Source organism: Corvus hawaiiensis, chromosome 2 (genome assembly GCF_020740725.1).
Source record: "Corvus hawaiiensis isolate bCorHaw1 chromosome 2, bCorHaw1.pri.cur, whole genome shotgun sequence".
Taxonomy (NCBI): Eukaryota; Metazoa; Chordata; class Aves; order Passeriformes; family Corvidae; genus Corvus; species Corvus hawaiiensis.
The window spans coordinates 44,137,565-44,162,322 of NC_063214.1; the positions used below are offsets into that span (position 1 = coordinate 44,137,565).

Below are 24,758 nucleotides of genomic sequence, written 5' to 3' on the forward strand. Positions count from 1 at the left end.
TTCCAGTTATCATTTTTATACAGTGCACAAATTTTTCCATTATCATAATGTTGAACTCCACCTCAGTGCATAAAAGCAAACTGTCTAATTTCATGGGTACAGGCTGTTTCATAACACAAGATTCCTAATGCTTAGGACTGACAATAAAACCATCTGATTCATATTAGATGGTTTTAGGAATCATATATCCATCGTCAAAAGAATATTATAACAAATCACTTGTTAACTACTTTCATCTACATGCTACAAGCTTGCTGTTAATGTGGAAGTAAAAAAAAAAATTAACCTGTAAATACTGTATTTAAATTGCACCACTAGTTCACTTACTATGAATTATTTCACCACTGATGTAATAAATATTCTGAAACTATGAAGTAGACAAAATATCTGATGGCAAGTCATCAATTTTCAAAAAAATGAGTCTTATGGACCATAGTCTTCCAGTTGAGTATTTACTATTCCACAGTTCCAGGGTAAAGCCATAGTGTGGGAATAGTGATATATTTTTTTTCAGGTTAGTTCATTTAAATATATGTATTTCTCTAAACCAGTTTATAAATATACATAAACATAAGTCCAAACCTCTGAGGTGCTTTTTCATATCTATCTCTATCTGTTGGAAGACATATTTTCCCTCACTTTGATAAAGAGATCTCAGTTCCCCACATCCAAAAATACAGTAGCATTGCAAAGAATATTTAGGATTTTATTGAGTTATTGTTAAGAAACAAAAGTTACAGTTTAATCAGTTGTACTTACGTTGTGAACGCTTCATTTTGTTTTGCTCCCAGATAGTAGGAATAGAGATTAAACATGCCTATCATGAAAGCCACAAACACCATGATAAATATCACCATAAACTTGAAGATGTCTTTCACGGTTCTCCCAAGTGATATCTGCAGTGGTCCAAAGCTTTCATTAGCTGGTAAGATGTAGGCTATCCGTGAGAAACTTAACACCACTGCAATTGCATATAGCCCTTCAGAAATGATCTGAGGATCAGACGGATCCCAGTTTATTCTGGCTGAAAACAAAAGATGAGAATTCCTGTCAGTATTTCAGCAGAACATGTAATCATCTAGGGGAGGTCTTTTTGGACCACCTTCTGCCTCTGCTCTAATGTAGCCCAGGATACATTAGTTCTTTGCTGCACATGCCCACTGCTGGCTCATGTTCAACCTGGTATCCATCAAGTTATGTTTGCTACCCTATGAAAAAAACTGACATTAAATATTCACTATTAATATTATCCATACACAGACGCTCTCTAAGCAGACTTCAGTGTACATGCATATATAAAAAAATGCCTTAACTAATTGCTTTTAGGACTTATGTGAAATTTGTAACTTTCCAGTAAAATTTATAAGACTACAATTTAATGTGTTTCAGAATATAGACATTTTAATTATTCTGCTTTTCTGTAGTCTGGATAATGCAAAAATGCAAACATCTCAGAAATAAGTGTCTGAAGCACAGAATAGAGATAGAAACTGATGTAATTCAGTATCTAGAGAAAATAATTAATAATGGTAAGAAAGATGTGGTGGTGTTCAGAGTGAACACAAGCCAACAGTGCTTCATTTTTTCTCATGTGGGCAAAATAGCTTCTAGAGTTTCCCAAATATGCCAAGCAAGTTTAACATTTTTATCTCTTACTAGTAAAGAGAGTGGATTGAGAAATATTAAAGAAATAGAGTCTCTGAGCAAATAATATATAAAAGATATATTGGCTTTGCTGGCAAAGCAGGTTTAAGAACTTCTTGCATCTTATTTTTTAGTTCTGTCCCTATGTTACAGTACATTCCATTCACAGTTGCACCACCATAGACTGGTTTGCAGGACAGTATTGTGTAATTGAACAGATTAAAATGATCTAGAAAAGGGGTGGGTGACAGTGAGTTATTGTGATATTAGATAATTTCAGTGCCTGCTGTCTAGAACAGTCTACAAAAAGATGTATAAGCACAGCCAGGGGATCTATGATCAAATAGTAGAGTCACAGAATGACACAGTATGCTGAGTTGAAAGGGACCCATGAGGATCATCAAGTCCAACCTCTGGCCCTGCACAGCACCATCCCCAAGAGTCACACCATGTGCCCGAGAGCACTGTCCAAACACTTCTTGATCTCAGACAGGCTGGTGCCGTGACCACTTCCCTGGGGAGCCTGTGCCCAGCTGGTGATGCTGTGCCCTGATGCACCCCAGGACACACTTGGTCCTCCTGGCTGCCAGGGCACTGCTGACTCATGTTCAACTTGTCATAGGGATAAGAAAGAGAAGGACTGGGAATTTCTTCAGTACTACAATGTGAAACTACGGTATTAGGACCTATTAAAAGAAAATCAGCTTGTGTTGGCCCAAGAAGTACATCTTAGTCATGTGCAATCAACTCACCCAAGGTGTAGTATTTTATGTTGGGCTCCAGTGTTGGACTTGTCAGATCTTTCATATTTGCATCAACGATGTTCTGGGCTCTGGATGCATGCCAAAATGCCATAAACCTTGCTATGAATGATGCTGCAAAAATTGCTAACATACCAAAATCAAGCATATTCCATAACTCAAAGAGGTATTCCTTTGGACCTTGAGACCAAATTTCTTTACACTCAGACCATATCATGCCTGTATACGATAGAACAGAGAAAACAGTGCGTTCTTTATTCTTCACGCTTGTTTTATATTTTTATTATATACAGGACATGCTCGTGGTTGCAGTCAAAATCAAAAGAATTTTGATCAGTGGGACTTCAAACACAAAACTAAATCCTTGGACCTGTAAATTCGTATAAATTCCAAGACTACTTTCTCATCTGAGTAACAATAACAATCTTTCAGACTGCTTTTTGCTGTAAAACTACAAAAGCTTTCCAAGAGAGGAATGGGATTTGAGTATTACTATCTGTTACAGACACAGAAAGAGATGAGAAGAGCAGAAATGCTCTGGCATGATCATATTTAGCTTTACCACTAAAGCAGAGCTCACAATTTCTTGTTTGCATTACCTTGGGTACAGTCCCTCTTACTGAAATTGAAAATATATGTGACAAATGAGCATGAAAGTAAGACTCAGACCTAATGCCTCTTCAATAGGACAAAGGTATCTGTTTGAGTCCTAACTATTGTCCCTTTGTAATAAAATAATAGTACAGTATCAGCTTATGACAACTTTTTGTATTGTGAAAATTCTTTTTTTCTGAGATAAAAATTATATGACTATGAAGTACATTTCTAGGATTCTAAAGACAGTTAATAACTGAACAGAATAACGTCACTAATTTTTACACTTGTCAAATTGAAGGCACTTTTCATCATTTTCAGATAAGGACAATAATAATGTCAATTACAGTAGCTAAATTCAGTGTCACATCTGTATGCATGAATCAATTTTTCATAAACTGTCTTATGCATGACACAGATATAAAAATAGATTAAATTAGCAAACTAGAACTTCAAACTGAGAAATTATTATTTACTTCTTTATTACCAGATGAAAATATTGATATTTATAGACTTTGGAAATCTAAGTGCCATATTATTCCTAAAAACCACAATTATAGCAATTTATAAACAGCTTTACAATTAAATACATACATTTATGATCTCACACTGGGATCACAAAAGCAAAGTATTTTAAATATAGAAGCTATTGAATGGATAGCTTGAATTAAACTCTCACATATTACTGACTTAACTAGCAACCAGACCCCAGATCCTTAAAATACATGAGCATCTGAATCCTACTGGAATAAAAGGGAGTAGACTTGTAAATAAGAATCTGACAGCTAAAATATTTTGGAAGGTTTGTGCTCAGGTTCTAATTCTGAGTAGTCCTACATCACTAAGTTGGATGGGTCAGCTCAAAGTACTACTCATAGCACTCATTTCATTCCCGTGTTGAGATGGAAAAATCTACCACTGAATCTTCAGGGATCTATATTCTTCTCTTTTGTCACTAATATATTCAGCAAAACACTATTAGTTCTGCAAGCATGCTTGCAAAATAAGAGAATTCTAGCAGAAAGAGAACACTGGACACAAAAAATCTTGGCTTCTCATGTAAAAATCTTTCCCCTTGGAAGCTCACACTGTGACTGGACACCCCCTCCCCCCCCCCCCCCCCAAAAAAAGACAACTGGTGGACACTTTGCTTTGATATTCATAAAACTGAATTCGTCATATTCAGATAATATAAATTTCACCTAAATACTTAGTCTGAATGTTTGTGATCAACTAGACACATATGAATCCTGCTGACATCCAATAAAAAACACAAGGCCCATGTGGGAATGCAGACAGCTGAATAAACTCCCTTTGCTGAAATTTTTACACAAAACATTAATAGGAAATGTTACAATTGGGTTCAGCTTCACTTGAAATCATAGCTAGACAAATTCAAGCAACGATTTTTACCTATTACCCAAGAAATAATGAGCATCTCCATCCATGAAAAACAGGATGTTTTCATCCTAAAAAGCTGTTTTACATTGTCTGTTGTTTCATTAGGTCGGAGTTTGGTGCCGTCAAACCTGTCAGCTGCATTCATGACAAGCAGACCGAGAAAAATGGTGAAAGAGGCTGCATGGGCTACAAACTTCATAAATGGTCCACGCATTATCCTCCCCAGCTGCAACAGAGAGTAAGAAACACAAGGATATTGCACTGACTGACTCCAAATAAAATTTATATAAAAAGAGCAGTAACACAGATAATCATATGTTTCAGTAATACAAAGCAACAAATATCTGAAAATGTTTGTATACTAGGATGCCCTGCTCACAGTCATCCTTAGAAGTTTCTACTGATTTGCTATTTTCAGAGGAATAATCTACCAGTTTCAGTTAGGATATCAGTGATAGAATAACAGCAAAACTGAAACAAAAAAGCATAAAATATATAATTTAACTCAGCGATTTGAAATAATACTGTAATTATTTTGTGGCATCTATGTCTACTATAGATAATCAAGAGAAAAATTCATTACTGTTGTTGAATTTCTTAATGCTAGCCAGCTTCACTGTGAGACAAGACAGAAAATAAGATTTTGACACACGTACTAAAAGGATTATCACCATGAGTGAATTATGAAGAAAAGAATTCCATTTCCTGACTGATGTGATACTCAATTTAGCAGTTATTGTGCAGTTTTCCCAACTTATTTTCTTTTTTTAAAAAAGTCGTGACACCTCAAAAGGTTATATTTGTGGTTCTGTAGAGTCTTAATTTCCTCCTGACTAATATAATGGAAAAGTTCTCAGCTTTGTAATGACTATGAAAAACTTAAAAAATGGTTTAGTGCAACACTTTAAAAACCTAAAGGTTCCTTGCACTTTCACAGAAGGTTGAACTTTTAGCAATTCTTTACTTTATTTTTGAAAGTGCTTGTATTGATATTAAGAGTCTTAGCTTGTCCACTTATCTGGCAGCTGCAGAAAAGTACTTTTTAATTTCAGACGGACTGTATTTGTATATTACCAATAAATCATTGAAAAAGGAAAATAACAAGTAGGTAAGTCACTGCTATAGCAGAAAATCAATTACTGAAATGTGTGAAATGTGTCTCAAAGCATGTTTTAAGAGAAAAGTACTCATAAAACCCCCAGTCACAATACCAAAAAATGAAAATAATGTAACTGATTTTATTGTCTAGACTGAAAGAAATTTAAAACTATGGCAAAACTTAAAAGATGCCTTTCTCATCTCAGAGAACAATAAAAAAAAAAAAAAGAGCCCAGTCCTCTCTTTCAACCTTCCTCTTCCCCTGAAATCATTGTACATGCACAGGATTCAACTGCTAGAATTGTGGATCTCATACTGCAACATCTTGAACAATCCTCATAGGAGGCTATTTGTTCCCTCTAACATACTGTCAAGGGGAATTTTCCATTAGTGTCCACTGAAAATGGATACTGGACAACTGAAACAGAGGTTCAACACAAAGCTCAATGAGGTCAGAAATTGCAACCCATCTTTATTGAAAAGGTTTTCCATACTACATATAAACCAAACCAGATATATTGGTAGCACTTAATCCCAGACAGTGCATCGCAAGAGAATGCAGGGCAGGTTGTGTAACTGCTTTGAAGACCTCACGAAATATGACTATTAGCACTGTCTTGACTTTTATCTATATATTTTTAATAATGAAAAAGAAAATTGCCTTTGAGGTAGTTGGAATCAACCCATAGCTTGAACTTAGTTTAGCTCTGAATCAATGGCAAGTGAGTATCCTCAGCATCTGCCTGCTAAGGCAAGAACTAAATGAAAAACTGTTTGACTCCTTGTTTATAAAGCAGGATTTCTACAAGGCAACTCTTGGTCAACCATCATCACTTACTTTTTTTACTACTTTTTACTTTTTTGTTTACTACATGTTGCAATTAACACAACACATTTACCTGTCTAAATTACAATTGTCTGGACATGCAGCCTTGCAGCCATTCCATTCTAACTTGGCTTTAAAACAACATGTTCCTGAAGTGTTATTTAAGTGTGTCTTTGTCATACAGGAATCTAGGTGCAGAGGAGTTAATAGAAGGCCCTGACAAGGCTTCCCAGGCTGACCTTGCTGCAAGGAGCAATCCAGTAGGCCATGGAAAGGAAGGGAAGTCCGACTGCAACCGCGAGGACAACCAGAAACTTCACTGCCATCGTCTGCTGCCGCAAACCCGACAAATTCTCGTACCAGATCGAGAGGAGTTGCTGCTGGCAGTTTGGATGTGCTACGAACTGTGATAAAGGAAATAAGCACAAAAATAATATGGCTATCAGAATAACTTCTGTTAAATCACAGCTATAGGAAGTGCATTGAGAATGATGGAATAGCTCAAACACAGCTTATATTCAAAGGAGCATTGACAGGGGTATAAGAAAAACTATTTTGATAAACCAAATCTCCCCAACAGGCATGTTACCATCAGCAACAATAAATACTTTAACATAAAATCTTATTTATTAACACTATGTTCCATCACAAACTATTAATTTCATCTAAGGCTAATTTATCTGGAGAAACTCGATATGTTTCTGACATTTATAATTTTAATTTTATTTAAAAAATGGTAACTTTTACTGCTTCAGAAATTCCAACACTTTAAGTCTTTTGTTCTGCAAAAAAGGCTACATAACCTCCACTTAGGAAAGAAAGAATATGTCAATTTACACATGTTAACACAGAAAATACCATTTTTCTCAGCTGACATGAAGAAACAGCTTTTTGCACATTTGCAGGAAATCAGATAATGATTATCTGTAACTTGGTTCTGGAACCATCTGGACAAACTGCAAAACTGAAAAGTCGGTCCTATAAGGCTCTTTGTGTCCTCTGGATAATATAAGAAGCACCTTACAAAGGTAGATACAAAAAATAGTAGATTCTTGTGCACGGCACATTTTAAAATTGAGATAGGTAAATAAAATTAAAAATTTAATTGAACATACTATTTCTTTCTAGAATCTTTCTCTGTACTTAAAAGATGACTGCCTGAAGGTGTAAGAAATGTACATACTGAGACAAGAGGAAGTGTTGCAAGAAAGCTCACATTTGCAGAAGCACTGAGACTCAAACATTATGAAGGACCCAAGCTCAATGGGATCTGTTCTCTTCAACAGTTCTTTCAGCTCTCTTTAGTGACTGTAGCTTGGCAAGTGTTTTGCAGGTTCATGTTTGTATACTGGTTCAGCCAAAATGGTTTTCTTCTTTTCTTCCCTTCATGAACACATAAATAGAACTCACATATAAAGTTTTTGTGTGTCCCCCAGGGATGTGAACTCAATTTTTGTAAAAATTTAGGGTAAGATGCTTTTGAAGTATACTATTTATCTGTGCATTCTGGATCTTTGCTTGTACAAACTTCACCACACATATATTCTCCCTGGTCGACACAAGTCACCTAGAATTTTACAACCTGTATTATCCAAGTCAAGTTTCCTGGGAAATTCCAATGTTTATGCAGCTACAAACTCAGCTGGTTTCACTGAGCACTATACAGATGGAGAGCAGAGTACTAAACTGACTGTAGAAATGAAAGCAAGCCAAAGAAGGGACAATAATTCCCGTAGCTGGCACCGCCTAAAGCCTGCTTTCTCCAGAACTAAGAAGCACAGTACGAATATTCCCAGGTTATGTCTCTGGTCCCTCTGTACAGACACAAACACAGTTTCTGTGAGACAGGCAATTTCACTAGGTTTTCTCAACTTTCTGAGCAAGACACAACAGCTTGACAAAAACATGTATCAATTTTTGTTATGTAGTGCACTGCACTGATGCGCTATTCTCTAGCTTTCATAAAATCTTACATTTTTCCAGGCTTCAGAAGTAGTGCAAATTTTTTCCATCTTTTCTTTTCTTTAAAAAACAGATTTCAAATAAAAATATATATCTAAAAGTTTTTCATATAGCTACGCATTGTTTTAGAGCCATTTGCTCTCATATTCATTGGGACCAGTGTTCACCCCAAACATCTGCTTCTTGTTTTTATTGCAAGCGAGGATTCTTTTGATTGTAAAATACACTGTGCAAGAGGGCCCAAATATTCATTTCAGTGTTGTAGACTATCAAAAAAAAAAATTTTAATAATAGGACAATTTTATACCAGCATCATGACACGCCTGTTTGATCAACGTAATTGCTTACTTTTTTAACTTCATACTTGATGGCGAGTTTTAAGCGGCTGAGGCTGGGGCGACCATGCTCTCCATTATTATGGCTCATCTCTACGTCACCATTCAAAATAGCTTCCACTTCTTCTGTATTTCTGCACAAATCAAGCAGTCCAACTACAAAATCTTTGCATTGCATAGACAGTTTCTTGTAATCATTCTAGAAAATAGAGCAGAAAGAAAGAGACTTGCTGTTTAGATCCAACATGAGAGAAATAGCTCTACATCCCATCTACACCTGCGTGAACATGAACAGCTTCTTAGCACCTTGCTATGCTTTTTTCCCCCTAAATGTTCAAGGAATGGGATTCGTCTCATCTTGGTTGTCTTGCACATCTACATCATCAATTTTCACACCTGAGTCACTCCTCTAGACTTGCTTTAGAGGCAATTAAAGAGAAAAAAAAAAAGCAAAACACTTTCAGAAATATCATAATAACAAATTTTAATGACCAGTTCAAGTTGAGATGAAAGGCACAGGGGAAATTTTTCTATTCCCAGTCACAGAAGCCTAGACAACTAACTCAGATGTAGAAAATTGCACTGTAGAAATTTCAACTGGGCAAGATGAGCATCCTACACAGAACACATCTAAAGAAACTCCCAACTTTCTTCAGAATTGCATAAATATACTGAATTTCCTTAGCCCTAGAATTATGCTTTAAACTTTGGCTTTCTCATTTTCCAGCATCTCCTCCAGCTTGCAAACACAAGGTTTGATTGCTGTTCTCCAGCAACACTGCCAGCAGTGGTACAGCTACTGTGGTGATACCACATCTCTGACTGCAGATCTGCTCCAGCTCAAGGACGTCACAAGAGACTTCACCATGTCAGCCAAAATGTTGCTCTGCAACTGCAGGTTCTGTTGCTTATTGCTTTAACTACCAAGTGTTCTCCTTGGGTACTGTTTTCCAAAGGACATAAGTCAAAACAGAAAAAGGTATTTTGATCATTTCAATCCACAGCTCATTAACCACTCCTTACATGCAGCTGTGTTTGGGTCATAAGAGATGGATATAGCTAGGCAGACAGGGAGTTAGGTATAGATGTATATCTAAAGCTAAAAAAATCTCACAAGAGATTTACTCATGCATGGGCCAACAACTTCTGCTGTTTTTGTGATTTCTGCTCATTTTAATGTCTTAAAAAGATGAAATTACTGTATAATTTTTCCTAAACAAAAGAATGGAATAAACCTCCAACCACTCCACGCCATACAGGACTGCTCACATAGTCTCTATGGTATGCTCAAAGTAATTTTCTACAAATGCTTTTATTACACTGACACATTTCCCCTTCTTCCAGTCTGTTCTTCAGGGTATTTCCCCTTCTTCCACTCTTAAGTCTCTAGTCAGCCCCTTCTCTTTATCCTTCATACTAACTGCCATCTAATGCATCCAATACCTCATCCTGGAAGAGAAACCATTATGTTGAGCAGACAGGATACCCTAATTTATTTGCTGAGGGTGTAATTCATGCATCTTTGTGCTTTATTGCCCACAACACTACAAGAACAGTTTATTACTTGGATCTATTACAGGATTGCATCCAAGTTTTATACTTCACTTTGCTTAGATGAATGCAAACATTCACAGAGAAATATTTACAGACACTATTTTACATCTACATATAACTGCTAGTGATTTATTTTTTTAATAATATAACATAAACAAGGTAACTCAGATCTGTCATAAAGGAGAAAGGCACTTCAATGCCATTTATCTACAAAGAAAACAGAAGCTAAATACTAAAACTAATAATTTCCTGTCATTCTGGATAATCTATTATTGCATTATTTGTTTTTCTTCTATTCAGATGAATAACAGGAGAGGTTAACTAAAATCCTGACTTCTGGCACTACGGAAAGACTTTTTTCGAGAATAATATATTGCCTTCTGTTTGGCTTTCATTCTTGTGGCAGAAGCTAAGATTCAGTATTCAATATTTTAATACATAAATTTTCTCTTCCAAATGAAAGGAAAATTAGCTATTTTAAATTCACAGACAAAGGAGAAGCAAAGGCAACTACACACCTTATACACCAACTCTTCCAAACTGATATTTGACCCTTGAATATCAAATCTAAAAAGGAATAATTTTCGAAAAATGTAGGAACAATATCATTTGGACTTCATAATAACTATTAAAATTATTGCAATATATTAATATGTGCATATTTTCTGGTAGAAGATAGGTACATACATCCACACTCACACACACTCTTCATCAGTATTTTCCAGCTCAGGTAACTGACACCTGACATGGAGTTTAAAAACAGTATGTGAGGAGATCATTACTCTATATGGGAATTATTCCTTCTGAATTTAAGTTTGTACACAGTACCACAGTACATATTAGCAGCCAGTAAATTCACCCATAAATTCCTTCAGTTTATTTTCTCATTTGCAAATGCAATAAAACAGTTCCCCCTCCCATGAAATACTGCCACTATGATCAGTGGCTTGGTGGTAGCCAAGCTGAAAAGTTGTTGGCAGTCAGGTTATGGCAAACAAGCTTTGGGAATTGAGCGTCGCTCATCACTGTCTCCACCTCAGCCATGGCACAGGCAGCATCAGCTGAAGGCAGAACAAAAACGAAATTACAGCAAAAGTGATTGATACACTCTTCAATGTCTCTCTGTCACACACACACATAAAGCTCCCCCTCCCTGAGTCTCACGTGTCTCCTGCCACTTATGTGAGCCAGGGGAATGTAGCAATTTGTTTGGCTTATTTTCAAAAATGGACAAAGGCATGGATAATTCCATGAGTTGTCCTTTACTGCACATGGTAAACTTCGTGATTAAAAAGAAATCCATTCCTGGGAAACTTCAGATGGTAGTTAGAAATTAAGTTACAGTTGGAGGCTCTAAAAAGAATCAGCCCTTAATTCTGCAGTAAAGCATGTGTGCTTTACTCTCTGCATGTGACAACACTGGTTCAGGGTTCCTCAGCAGTTTAGGAAAAACAAATTGTGCCAAATTTCACCACACCAAGGATGAGGGGGCAGTACTAGCTGCTCCCACCCTGCAGAAGGAAGGTGATGATTTGGGGTGAGCAGTGTGGGGGATGAGGAACATGGGGAACAATACTGGTAGCAGAGGGCTGAGAATAAGAGTAGCACTGCTGAGAGGAGTCACCTGCTCTTAGTGTTCATGGCAACTGCAGACTCTCTCGGGGTGCCAAGTAAGGGAGCAAGCAGGCTACCGTCACTCTGAGAACCTCAGCTGACCGTGCCTTACTTTACCTCTGACAGCGTAGCAGGAGACCACAGCCAGAAGAGCAGTAGAGCATCACTACAGCTGTATCTCCCAGAAGAAAGGGTCTCTTTTCACGCAGTACCCCGTGACCAGTCACAGGCTCCTGCTGTCCCCCAGACTGTGTCTGTGATGAGAATGCTCTCAGGATGCAGGCTGACACTGAACCCCATGGATGAGACAGAGCAGTGCTCCAGACCACATCCTGGCTCTGCTTAGTGAACTGTAGAGGCCAAGATCAGAAATACGGATACTGCTATACTAGAATTGAGAGAACTGAGGACTTCAAAGTGTGATGTAATGTTGGATTTAGGGGTCACAGTAGGTAGCTAAACACATTATTTCCCTTTCAAAGACAGCCCTTATTCCTTCAGTGCTTCACTCCTTCTTCTCTAACAGGTGATGTTAGTTTTTCTTTCGGAAAGTTGACAATAGTGGTAATGCAGACTGGGATCCCATTTCTGTAATGGGGGTTGTATAAATGAAAAAATAACCCAAAAAATCAGACTTTGAGATGATAAATTGAATTTTGCTTCTCATCAGAAAAGCAAACTTGGACGACCTTATTAGGAGGATTAATGTACAGCAAAAATGCAACATATCTACATTTAACTTAAAAATACATTTTCCATTCCATCCCTTTAAACAATAAACTAGTCAGTTGCCATTATAGTTGCAGTGGACTTTATAATAAATGCTGATCTCATCCATTTTGAACAGCACTGGGCCACAGCTGTCCCTCTCAAAACTTCAGGCCACATCTCTGCACAACAACATTTGTCACATACTAGCTTTTAGGTGGGTAAATCATTGAGATGACAGAAAACGTGAGCACCATCTCCAAAAATAAAAATATTCTATATAATATCAAACTCTGTAAAGTTTCACACTAAGCCATGTCCTGCATGTGCATTGAGGCAATTCCAAGCACAAATACAGGCTGGACAGAGAATGGATCAATAATAACACTGAGGAGTAGGACTGGAAGTTTTTTTGGATGAAAAACTCAACATGAGCCAGCAATGTGGGACTGCAGTCCAGAGAGTCAACTGGGCTGCATCCAAAGCAGCGTGGGCAGCAGGGTGAGGGAGGGGATTCTGCCCCTCTGCTCTGCTCTGGTGAGACCCCACCTGCAGTGCTGCATCCAGATCTGGAGCCCCCGACATAAGAAAGAGGTTCACTTGTTGGAGCAAGTCCAGAGGAGGCCACAAAGACAATCAGAGGGCTGGAGCACCTCTCCCATGCAGACAGGCTGAGGGCTGGGGCTGTTCAGTCTGGAGAAGAGAAGGCTCTGGGGAGACCTTACAGAACCTTCCAGTACCTAAAGGGGCTCCAAGAGAGCTGGAGAGGGACTTTGGATAAGGGCCTGGAGGGACAGGACCAGAGCCAATGTCCTTAAGCTGAAGGAGTATAGTTTTAGACTAGATTTTATGAAAAAATTTCTTACTGTAAGAGTGGTAAGGCACTGGAACAGGTTTTCCTGAGAGGAGTTTCCGTGTCTGGAGATGTTCAAGGCTCTGAATAACCTGGTCTAGTGGGAGGTTCCCTGCCCTGGCAGGGGGTTGGAACTAGATGATCTTTAAGGTCACTTACAACCTAAACCATTTTATCATTCTATGACACAAAACTAAATTAAATGGTCTTCAGAAAATCCTGAAGATCTGAGAATCACTCAGGAAGCCTGAATTAGCTATTTGTTTGGTACAGAAATACTTCTACACTTTGCTTTACATGTCTGTCCAGTTACTCTTCCTTCAGAAGTAGTCTTCTACTATTTCTGGTTTTACTCCTAAGAATGTTCTTCCAAAACCTTCTTAAATAACTGCAACACTTTTAATACCTGCAACAAAATGCAAAAGGCATGTCATGCTAGATGACACTACTGCATAGGTTTGTACAAAAAAAGGGGTTTATTCCAGAGAATAATGGTTTCCCCTGCTGTGGCATTTCCTACTTTGTATGAATAACAGTTCCACAGTCATTGTTCTCTCTAATATTAGGAGACAAAAGCAATTTATAGGACAGTCATAAAACAACCAGCATCACAATTTAGCACTGATCCTTCCTATTGCCTCTGAGGAAGACCAGGAAATTATCTGTGTCACTGGATGCTAAAAGCAACCACTTGAAAGTTCCCCTGCAACAATACCCCATCAGCACTCAAAAATAGCTGACTTAAAATGGCGTATTACCAGAAAGTTCAGTTTTCATTTAGGCCAAGGCTTGAAATACCTTAAATGGCTCAGGCTGACCCTAGGTGGAGCTAAAGATTTGCCATGTCCAGCTAACCTATGCATTAAAAATATACTTGTTTTGATTACACTGACACAGATAACACATTTTTACCAAATCCACGCTTTTTTTGCAGTGACTACATTATCCAAATAATTGTAGCAAATGCCTGAAATAAAACAAGGGCAATAATTTTTTAGATTAATTGCTGCAAGCAGGTATATGGGCTTGCAAGAAGGGAAACAAGCCCAGACTCAGTAAAGCTGACAGCGTCCATTTCTCATAACTTTTAAACACTAGTATTGCCTCCACTGAACCTAAGGCAGGTATTTTGCAGACAAGTCCCTGGCCTGTCTAGATATTGTAAATTCTACAGCTTATCAATAGTGTAAATGTCAACTCTCATCAATTCAGTTATAAATGTACTCCATAGTCTTTATTATTTATCCAGAATCACCACATGATTTTAGTATCTATAAAAACGTTCCCAAAAGACCTTATATTGCCAGCTGCCTGCTCCTGGTGAAACCTTAAATTAATGGAGAGTTAAATTTCCATGCTGCCTTGTGCTCATGCTCCTCACTGCTCCTATTCCCCTCCACTCTAAACAAAGAGTATGTACGTTCCCAACAGAGCCTGGATGATTAATGCCCAGCAGTACAGAGCTGCTTTTTCCCTCATCTAGTCTTCAGTTTCTCCTGAGGGACAGTATTCAAGATCTGTCAAAATTCTTTGTACAAGATTACAGTAGAAGTGAAGCTCTCATTTTAGAGAAAGCAACCGAGACAAAAGAGGAACTGGAAAAACAGAAGTCACCAAAGAAGGAACTTCCTCATGGCACTTCAGAGCTGGCTGCAGAAGCTTGTTCTGTGACCCAGCCTACTTGGGTTCTCACCTGTGTGCTCCATGCCCTTCCTGGTGATGCCACAGCCAGGTACAGTGCTCCCATTCATCTCACTGATTGTGTACTGCAGCATACATTTGAAGGACACCTCTTGCTGACTGTTCCAGATGATGATTTTATTTATCTGTATAATAATCTTAGCTTGTGTCACTCCAACTGTGGTAAAGGGATCTATACAGTCCCTACAAATCAGACATGCTATTTATCTCAACATAGCTGTGAAATTAACAGGCTGCACTTACGGTTTAGGAAAAATGGTTTTCAGTTCTGTTCTAAATTTACTCTGCTTTAAGTTAATCAAGTCCTTTTGTTCCCAACAGCAGCTGCTAAAGAGAAAGAAACAAGTATGTGGTTTCAATACTCTTCTCTGAACTGTACATGAAATCAGTGGATGAAATCTCAGCCCACTGAGGTCCTAAAGGTTTCTGCCAGGGACTTCTAGTCATTTCCTGCTAGTGAAGTCTACGTATATTGCTCTGTCACAGTAGCATCTGCTTTCAACAGGGTCCCACGAGGCAAACCCAGGCTAAGTGATTTTAGCTAACACTGGCAATATTTGCACAAGGCCTGACTTCCCAATTACTGACAGGTAAAACCTTACATTCTTACTGCCTTAACTCATGCTTCAAGAATCTATGGAGCTTGGGTCTCAACTATTAATATTTTTTAAAAACATGCATTTATGAAATATTAAAATTTCTATGTAACACTGAAAAAGTCTTTTAACTCTAGAGGGTTCCCATATAACTAAGTACAAGTAAGCAAGAAAGAGAAAGAAGTGAATAGAAATACCAGAATAGCACATTAAAAAAGGAGGACATTTATTTAGAATCCTCCTTGTGAATAAGTGCAAAACATTATAAGAAGTATGAAAGCTTCAAGTCCAAATACAAGAAACTAATGAGAATGCATGAGGCTTTAATAGAATCATGCAACTTGTCTGTTGTGACTAAAATGTACCACTTCAGTCTCCTCTTTCCCCTGCCCTAAGCCAGCTTCAGCCATGGGTTTGAAGGGCCTCCTTTACTCTCCTGCCTGATAGGAAGTAGAAAATTAGTTCACTAGCACATTCTACAAAACCAGCATGGATTACAATCAGCACACAGCAATAAGACATTCACAAAGATTTCCATTCAGTAAACAACTGTATATTTTCCCACGCTATCTTTCAGATTTATGAAGGATAAAGTCTGCAATTCTGTGTTTGTCAGAATCAGTGTCCCTCTACTCACCTTGAACTCTTTTTCAATGTTGGCAAGCACAGCCAGCTCATTGCTGAGCTCTAAGGCAGTCATGACAGGGTCTTCACTGGACAAAGACAGATAAGCAGGGCTGGCCAGACCTTTGTAGGCATTGATCCTGGATCTAGAGTGGCTGAAAGAGTCATGCTTTTGTTTCTGATTGCACTCACTGCACTTGCAGAAATAGTCATGTGGCCTATCGATCCGAGCTCCTTTCCGCAGCAGGGTGTGCACGATCTCGTACTCGTGGCAGTGAGCAGCCAGAATGATTGGCGTGACATCATGGGAGAAGCGCGTGCCGTCCTCATCGTACGCGTAGAAGTCATCGTGCTGGAGCTCCGACTGGCTGGGACTCAGAGCGAGCCTCTTGCCTTCGGCAAACGCGGGGTGGCTCAGGATGGCTTCCACTATCCGAACGTAGCCTTTGCTAATGGCCAAAAGCAAGGCATCCCCCACCCGGGCCAGGTTCTCCTTCTTCAGCAGAAGCTCAGTAATCTCCAGGTGCTCATTGGCCACTGCCAGCTGCAAGGCGTTCTGTCCCATGTAGTCCACACAGTTCACATTGAGTGAGGGACATTCTTCCAGCATTTTGCGGACCACTGGAATATTTCCATATTCTGCTGCATCCAGAAAGCGCTCCTCCTCCAGAGAAAGGCTTGTGGAGTGGTCATTGAACATGTAGGCTGGCCCCCGGCTGGCCTGCCTCCTGCCCTTCTCCCGGAGAATGGTCTGTCGCCGCAGGGCCAGCCTGTTCTCGTTGCCTCGGCTGTGTGCACACAGAGAAATTATTAGTTCTTCTTTAGGCAAGGGCATAGCCATTTTGAATAATAACTAATAAAAATACTCCAATCCTTTATCTGCTGCATATTTTGAATGCAGCAGGGAGATCAGAAACCCTGACTTCAACGCATTTTTCAACCACTGTTTCTACACAACTTGGGAGTCAGTAGCCAGCTACATTTTATTTCAACAAGAAGTAAAAGCTGTCATCAATCATCATTTAAAACTATACTTTTTTCCTTATTTTGCCCTCACAGCTCAGAGTGAGAACAAGCCACAGTGTAAAAGGAATCGGCAGTCATGGGATGAGAAATGAGGGATTGCTCAGGATAGCATGGCACAAAAAGATGGAAATTCTCTAAACTCCCTTCTGCTTCAGAAAAGCAGAGAGGCTGACCCCACTTGCTCTTACTCTACTTCAGCAACCAACTTACATTTTGGCTCTGGTTTCTCCTCTTCACCCTGCTGATGTTTTTCTGACAACTATAATTGAATGCTGAGGCATTAACTGAATCTGGACAAGATAAAAGCACATCAAATACACTGTATGAAATCTCTTACTCCCCATCTCCACCATTCTTTTCATTACTACAGTTCATAACCTTGATATGCTATTTATTTCTTCACCCAGGCCCTTGCCAACAAATCCTGCTAATTGCTCATTCATGATAGCTCTAAAATGTTGTCCAGTCTGCTACTACTGAAACCCTCAGCCATTTGCAACCCTAATTATTAAATACCTCATTAATAATTACTTAATGATTAAAACAAAAAAAGAACAGATCAAACTGAAGTTTGCTGAGAAATTTTACAAAATATGCTACATTCTCTTTAAAAAGAAGAAAATCTAATTCACTATCTCAATCTTATTTCAGCCAATTAATATCCCAATCTTAAAATACAATCTTCAATAGAAATTCAATTGCAAATAATTTTCTATTCTAGAATTACTCTGCTAAACTACTTAATATTCCCCACAACTTCATCTTTTTTCTTTATTGAATAGTAGCTTAATTATTCTTTACATACATATGCTCAAATATACTCCAATACATTCAATACAAAAAAATAGCCACGAGCAATATTTTATTCATTAAATACTAATGAATATGAATTTAAATGTAAGTAAAAAAAATTTAGTCCTTTGTGATTCAAAATTTTTTCACAAAAATTAACACTGGAAGATATTATTTATTCTAGATTGTTTAGATTTAACTTTAGTATAAATCTCCTTTCTGCTTCTTGACTTCTCAAGTCACCTACTTCAAATTGCCAAAATCTTAAATATAAAAGGATAATTTTCCTGCAAGATAATGAAAGGTATGGAATGTGGAATATATCCCAAACGACAATAGTAACATATATAATTATCAGTTCCATTATTTGACATTTTGTAATAAATAATTTTTCAGAATCATTAGGGGAACATTTCCTCTCATTTCACAAAACATTTAAATCAAGCAAAGAAATATTTAGTTTTATGTTTAAATTCATTTCAAAAGCAAATTTTTTTACTAGTGATAAATACAAATCATAGGAACTGTGATTTGTAGCTCTGAAAAAAAAGCTGTATGAGCTTTATTTTATATTTATCCTAGTTTCTTGTATATGTGTTGAATTTTGTAAGCTTGCTATATTTTCACAGTTCAGTGTATTCCTGTGACATCACATTTGTTGAAAGTCTGAAAAACAGTGCAAATTTTTCATATAATTTTTTCATTAATTTGTTCTTTTGTATCAGAGAAGGTCCTTAGCAGAGTGAGGCGTTACCTACATTTAAGGTAGACTGACCTGGGCTTCAATTTAACCAACCAGACACACAGCCCTGAGACCTGTCATGCAAGGGTGCAGAGGGAGAAGTCATGGCAAGGTTGTTCTCTACCACCTCTTAAGTGCACCAGGTTTTCCATCTTTGTTAGCTCCACATCGGCTTCTCAGTTTTGAATAAACTAATTATTAATTGCAGTAGCAAAATAATCTTAAATGCAGAATCCATCCTATTGAGCAGCATGCTGCAAATTCCCTCTCTTGAACTGGTTCTTTCTTCTGTGCAGTGACCAATTACTGCTAAACATAATTTAAGTAATTTATACTGAAGTTATTTCACAGAATGACAGACTCATTTAAGCTGGAATAGACCTCCTAGATCATCAAGTCCAACCTTTGACTGATCACTGCCTTGTCAACTAGACCACAGCACTAAGTACCAAGTACCAAGTGACTGCACCACCTCCCTGGCAGTCCTTTCTGATGCTTAACAACCCCTTCCATGAAGAAACTCTTCCTGATGTGCAACTTGAACCTCCTCTGAACAGATGATAAACAGATAATAAATTCAACTCATAAAAAATCGTAACATATTTTTTAAACTTCTTCCAAATAATAAAGGCGTGTTCCATGTAGTTTCAAATCTCAGTTAAACTAATTGACAATAACAACATCATTGGCATAAAATATGAATCTTTATGTGCCCTGCAAAACAAACCCAGTATAAAATTATTTTGCTAGTGTTTGATCCTTGAACAAGGAAACAAACCCTCCAACAGAATCTTTGTCATTATTTCCTGAGATGCATCAACTTCAGTTCAGCAGTCAGGGGTGATTAACTGACCCAATGTAATGCTTATGGGCACAGACCTTACTGCTTAAAACTGAGGCAAAGGAAGCACTGAGTACTTCAGCCTTCCCTGGGTCCTTTGTCACTGGGTCCACCAGCATAATCAGTCTGTGGTGATGAACTGACCCAGCACACAGCCAAAAACTGCAGTTCATTTTTCAAATAATGGGAAGAGATTATGTTTATTTCTAGCAATACATTCATTATGGTTTATCAAAGCAAAGGGTAATCATTGCTAGTGAAGAATACTTAGAATTAGCTTCTTTGTCTGGCCCCACTTCCTCTTTCCTTGCCTGCATTTAGAAGAAAATCATTGGTTAAATGGGATATTAAATACATACATTCCTTACACAGCAGCTCATCATCTGAATTAGAACCTATTACAGAATGAAATAGAAGATCTTTTTCATTGTTTGCTGGACTGTAGCACATGTCTGATGCAGACCTCTAGAATCTCAGCGTAACCCATTTTCCCAGCACCAATGTATTTCATATGTATGAAATGAACCTCCTGGTTTGTCCATTTTGCATCTACAGTTAATTAAATTTAAGGAACTGTAATTAAAACTGGTTCTTGCAGCACAAGGCTATAAATATGTTTGACTGCAACAAAGAAAGCTGAATTTTCTGTTTTATTATTTCGGTTTAATTAGATAGAGACAGTAAACATTACTTCAGGAGTTTGTTTAGAAAAGTGTAAGACGCTTGCCTCCAAGCACAGGGAGAGGATTTTGATGATCCAGAAGAGTATGTTCAATCCTGTTATGTTCTGATGTTCTTACATTTATTTCACATTCACCAAGGTCCTTCCAGTCTGCATAAAACTTAAAGCCACTTGAAACCTCATCCTTCTCAGACTGTAACTGTTGGTTGCAAGACACTAACAATGCACTTTGGGCAAGTGCATTCTAAAGGACTATACTCATTACTACTTAGTACTGAAGAGCCAGTATGACCAAGCCTGGAAAATTGTCATCAATCTGGATATCATATTACAGGAGGGAGTTCTACAAAATTAGACTTAAATGCAAGAGAGGAGCGGAGGTCACACAGTCTCCACTGTAATTTCCACTTTAAACATAGTAAGATTGATTTTGTCAATTATATAGGATGGTACTCCACTCATCTCACTTCCACCCTAGGATCAGTAGAATTCTAGTATAAATTAGTCATTTTTGTTTTCTATGTAGATAAAGGAGAGACATTTCTCCTACCTACTTTATAAATGAAGAACCTATCTTTTTACATTGTTTCAAAGAGAATCCCAGCAGATTAGGTGAGAGGCCTCCTTTAATGCATAGAATTTAATAGGAATATATACCACAGAAGGATGATGGAGTAAAGTCTCTTACAAGTAGAGATATCACCTCAAACAACTCTCATTAAAATATCAGACTTGAAGGAAATTGCTGTCTTGCTGAAATTTTATTTCCTGTCACTAATCACACTGAAAGACTAATCTTGAATTTGACTGTTCTAGTAGTCAGAAACATTAATATAATTTTCAGCCTAAATTTAAAAATCACCAATTTAGATCTATTTAACTAAAACTAAGTAGCACTTTCCCCAACAGTGGCTACCTGCAACACACAAACACATGGCAATCTTATCCCCCCTCAACCTTCATCCTGCTGAGTGAAATTAAGCCCCTCTCATTTCCTGCTACATCCATGCAGTTAAATCTGCCACAGAACAAAACCCTGCTTGAGTACAGTGTCCTAAACTTAAATTACAGTAATCCCTTTTGTCAGTGTTTGCAGCAAAATGATTAGACACCTTTCCTAGTGCAATACATCTCTGCCTATCTCTCTGGTGCATTTACATCCAAGAAATCGTTTAGGCACTACAGATTCTCCTGTGAGCCAGAATTCTGTCTTTGCTGACTTTCCTTAATCAGGCATCAGACAATGAGTCTCAGATTTATGAACTGAAAAAACTGTGCTGAAAGATCTGATTTTGAGCCTCAACTCCCTTTAAGGATACGAACTGTCATTACAAAGAGTTGTGGAGCTGGGAAAGTTTGGGCATGGGAAACAACTGTGAGTATCCACAGCATTATAATCCAAAGTAAAAAGTTTTGTAGGAGAGTCTACAGTATCTGCTAGAAGTTGAACAGGCTTATATAGTGACAGGACTCCTCATCTTCTTTTACTCACTTAAAAGAGCTTATTATACTTTAAACTTACCATATAAGAGTAACCTGTTAATGCATTTAAACTTGAGGTTTGGCTTTCCTTCAAAAGTTTTTAACCTTTAGAAGAAGATTATACAACATCTCAAGAAATTAGAACATATAAACTCAAAAATTCCAACTTTGCTTCTATCTTCAGGACCATGCTTTAGTAAGAGACTATACTGAAGTTCCTCATTTGCTTATATTTATTCAGAACCAGATATAAAGCCTGTTTTTCTCATGAAAAGAAAATAAATGTGTACTCATGTGTGCTGCCAGCAATGCAAATTTACAGGCTGGAAACACAGCAAGGAAAAAAGAAGGCAGCATCCTAAATAAAAAAGTCATAGAGATAAATGCTCTCAGAGCAAACTAAAGGGAGAAAGTTATGTTGCCTCACTGGTTTAATCACAAACTCCTCAATCTTTTGAAGTTCAAGAATTTTGAAAATTGCCCGATCCCTAAGTGCGACAGTAGCATCCACTGCTTGCTCAAAGTCAGGGACACAGCTGAAACAATGTTGAAACCATGAGTAATCACTTCTGAACCAACTCTGGGGGGAAGCTTCCAGACAACTTGAAAGGCCATGGCCCTGTTTTTACAAACAGAATAAAAAAGCTAAACTAAATTAATCATTTTCAAATTTTCTCATACACTATTGGTAAACTGTCAATAATTAGCAATTAGCTAGGAGATCAGATAGGAAGTAATACCAAACAAGATTATCAGCACCAAACACTCAAAAATAAATTAGCTTGAAACTAATTATTTGGATTTGGATGTTCCGTTCTTCCAATGTTCTTTATTACAATTCTATATAAAAATATATACATGTAGCATATAACATGATATATAATCTGCAAAACATCTGTTTTATAAAATTATATATCGAGATATATATAAAATAATAGCAGCATATATAAAATTAAATTATACATACTCAATCTAACTAGAGATAGGATGGGAGCTTAGACAGATATGTGATTTGAATCTCTGATTCCACGCTAAGGGACAGAAAGTGACAGGCTGTAGAACGGAAGACTAGATTGTAATTCTAAATGTAAAGACAGTGGACATCTTGAAACAAGTATCTGAAGAAACTTGGGTTTTCCATCCTCTGGCATGAGGATCCATGGTTCCTCCATAACCTTTAGAAGCTGGTGGTGAACTTTAAGTGGGCTGGGGCTGAAGCACACTGTAAATACGCCAAGACCATTTGTGGACATGTACAATAAAACTTACAAATAATCAGTGACAATGCCTGTCTTAGAAGAAAACCCCTCAAGTGTTTAACTTTGTAGCAGATGAAAGGTAAGAATATTTTTACTCATGGGGTTTTTATCAGAAGATGTACATCTAACACAAAGTATGAAATATATCATCTTTAAGACTTTTATTTGAAATTTTGGTGAAAACTGATTTGCCTTTTCTAACTGACCTGAAGGTCCTTCTGAGAGCTGGACTGTCAAAGCCTTTTTGTTTACAGACTGCTGAGAAATGTTTTCTCCAAGCTGATTGATTATGTTGTGCAAATGCTTTTGTACAGAAGCAGTTAAAACTAATTATGTTTTAGAGAGTATTTCATCAATCACAGTTTGTGAACCTGGAAGGGTAATGGTCTGACAAACATTTTCTTCAGGAAATAACAAAAAATTTTTCTCTCTCTCCTGAAAAGTAGTTTAGTGACTATCTAATGGATGATGGAGAGAAAGCACCGGACATAAGGCAAACAACCAGTTCCCAGGCTCCTTATTTTATTTGTCATTCATTCACCCTAAATTTTACACTTAGTTGAGTAATAAAACCAGTGTCTTGTTACTGATGAAGCGGCTTCCAACCACTGAAATGGGAATGACAAGTAAATAGAAGTATTTAGGGAAATGATTAGGAAAACAGTGTCTGAATAAAAAAGGCCTAGGAGAAAAAGTAACCTGAAAAACTGTAACCAAGTCTGCTTGCAGATTTTTCAGGAACACATAAAAGGTTATAGCGCTCAGATTGCTTGAAGCTTTTAAAGAAGGGCATGAGATTTAAATTCTTTCCTAAGAGTGAAAAAGAGAGAAAATAGTGCTTTACCAGCCCAGAGGCTTTTATAAATCACAATTGCAAAACAAAGCAAACAGACTCACAGAATATTCTGAGTTGGAATCCACAAGGATCACTGAGTCCAGCTCTGAAGCGAACGGCCCATATGGGGAACAAACCCACAATTTTGGTGTTACTATGCCATGCTCTGACCAACTGAGCCAATCTCAAGGTCAGCGTAGGATGGTAAAGCAAGGCAGATGACATGAAGAAATGGATTGGGACTGCTCAGTATGCAGTGTCAAAAGAGATCATCCTTTTCTTTGAGTATTACTATCATTTTAAGCTTTAAAAGACTACTATGGATGTGGATTTTGTAGATCTGAAGATTGGGTTGTACCTGAGCACATGCATAATTTCATGTTGGCTGTTGAAAACATTTGACAATAAACTTTAAATGTAATCTTTGAAGCCTAATTTTAGTGTAATTACTGAAAAACTGAATTCCTATTTTCCAGTAGTTGATCTTGCTCAGAATGGTGTCTAGCTATGTCTGCAAAACTAGTTCCTTTCTTTGTAATACCAGCTCAAACATTTTTCCTCAACTGTAAAAAAAAATGCTGAGTGAATTCACCCTTTAAAACACACTTTAATTCAAGTTTAACTGCCTATTTTCACAGCTTATTTGATCAATGTGCTACTCCAAGGCTGTTTAAAGATAGAAGACTTTTTTTTTCTGGACTGCTTCTTGCAGAAGGCAGAGAAGAATAGTGGTGTGTGCCCACCAGAGGGAACACCTTACTAAGCCTGGCACTTGATAACACCACTTTTCTCCTCTATACTCAGCATCTAATAAAAAAAATTATATGG

General features: G+C 37.6%; 1 protein-coding gene across 2 annotated transcripts in view; it reads right to left on the bottom strand.

The window, feature by feature from the left end:
- Positions 1 to 24,758, bottom strand: part of TRPC6 (transient receptor potential cation channel subfamily C member 6) — an 83,808-nt gene that overhangs the window by 17,236 nt on the left and 41,814 nt on the right. For both annotated transcript variants that reach the window (XR_007201748.1, XM_048295282.1), the window contains exons 2-7: positions 16,285 to 17,059; positions 8,635 to 8,820; positions 6,564 to 6,728; positions 4,413 to 4,626; positions 2,397 to 2,624; positions 760 to 1,024 (exon numbers count right to left, since the gene is read on the bottom strand). Coding sequence is in view for 1 of the 2 variants with exons in the window: in XM_048295282.1 (XP_048151239.1) it covers positions 760 to 1,024; positions 2,397 to 2,624; positions 4,413 to 4,626; positions 6,564 to 6,728; positions 8,635 to 8,820; positions 16,285 to 17,059 (1,833 nt within the window). In the remaining variant the exon portion in view is untranslated. The remainder of the gene's footprint in view (positions 1 to 759; positions 1,025 to 2,396; positions 2,625 to 4,412; positions 4,627 to 6,563; positions 6,729 to 8,634; positions 8,821 to 16,284; positions 17,060 to 24,758) is intronic.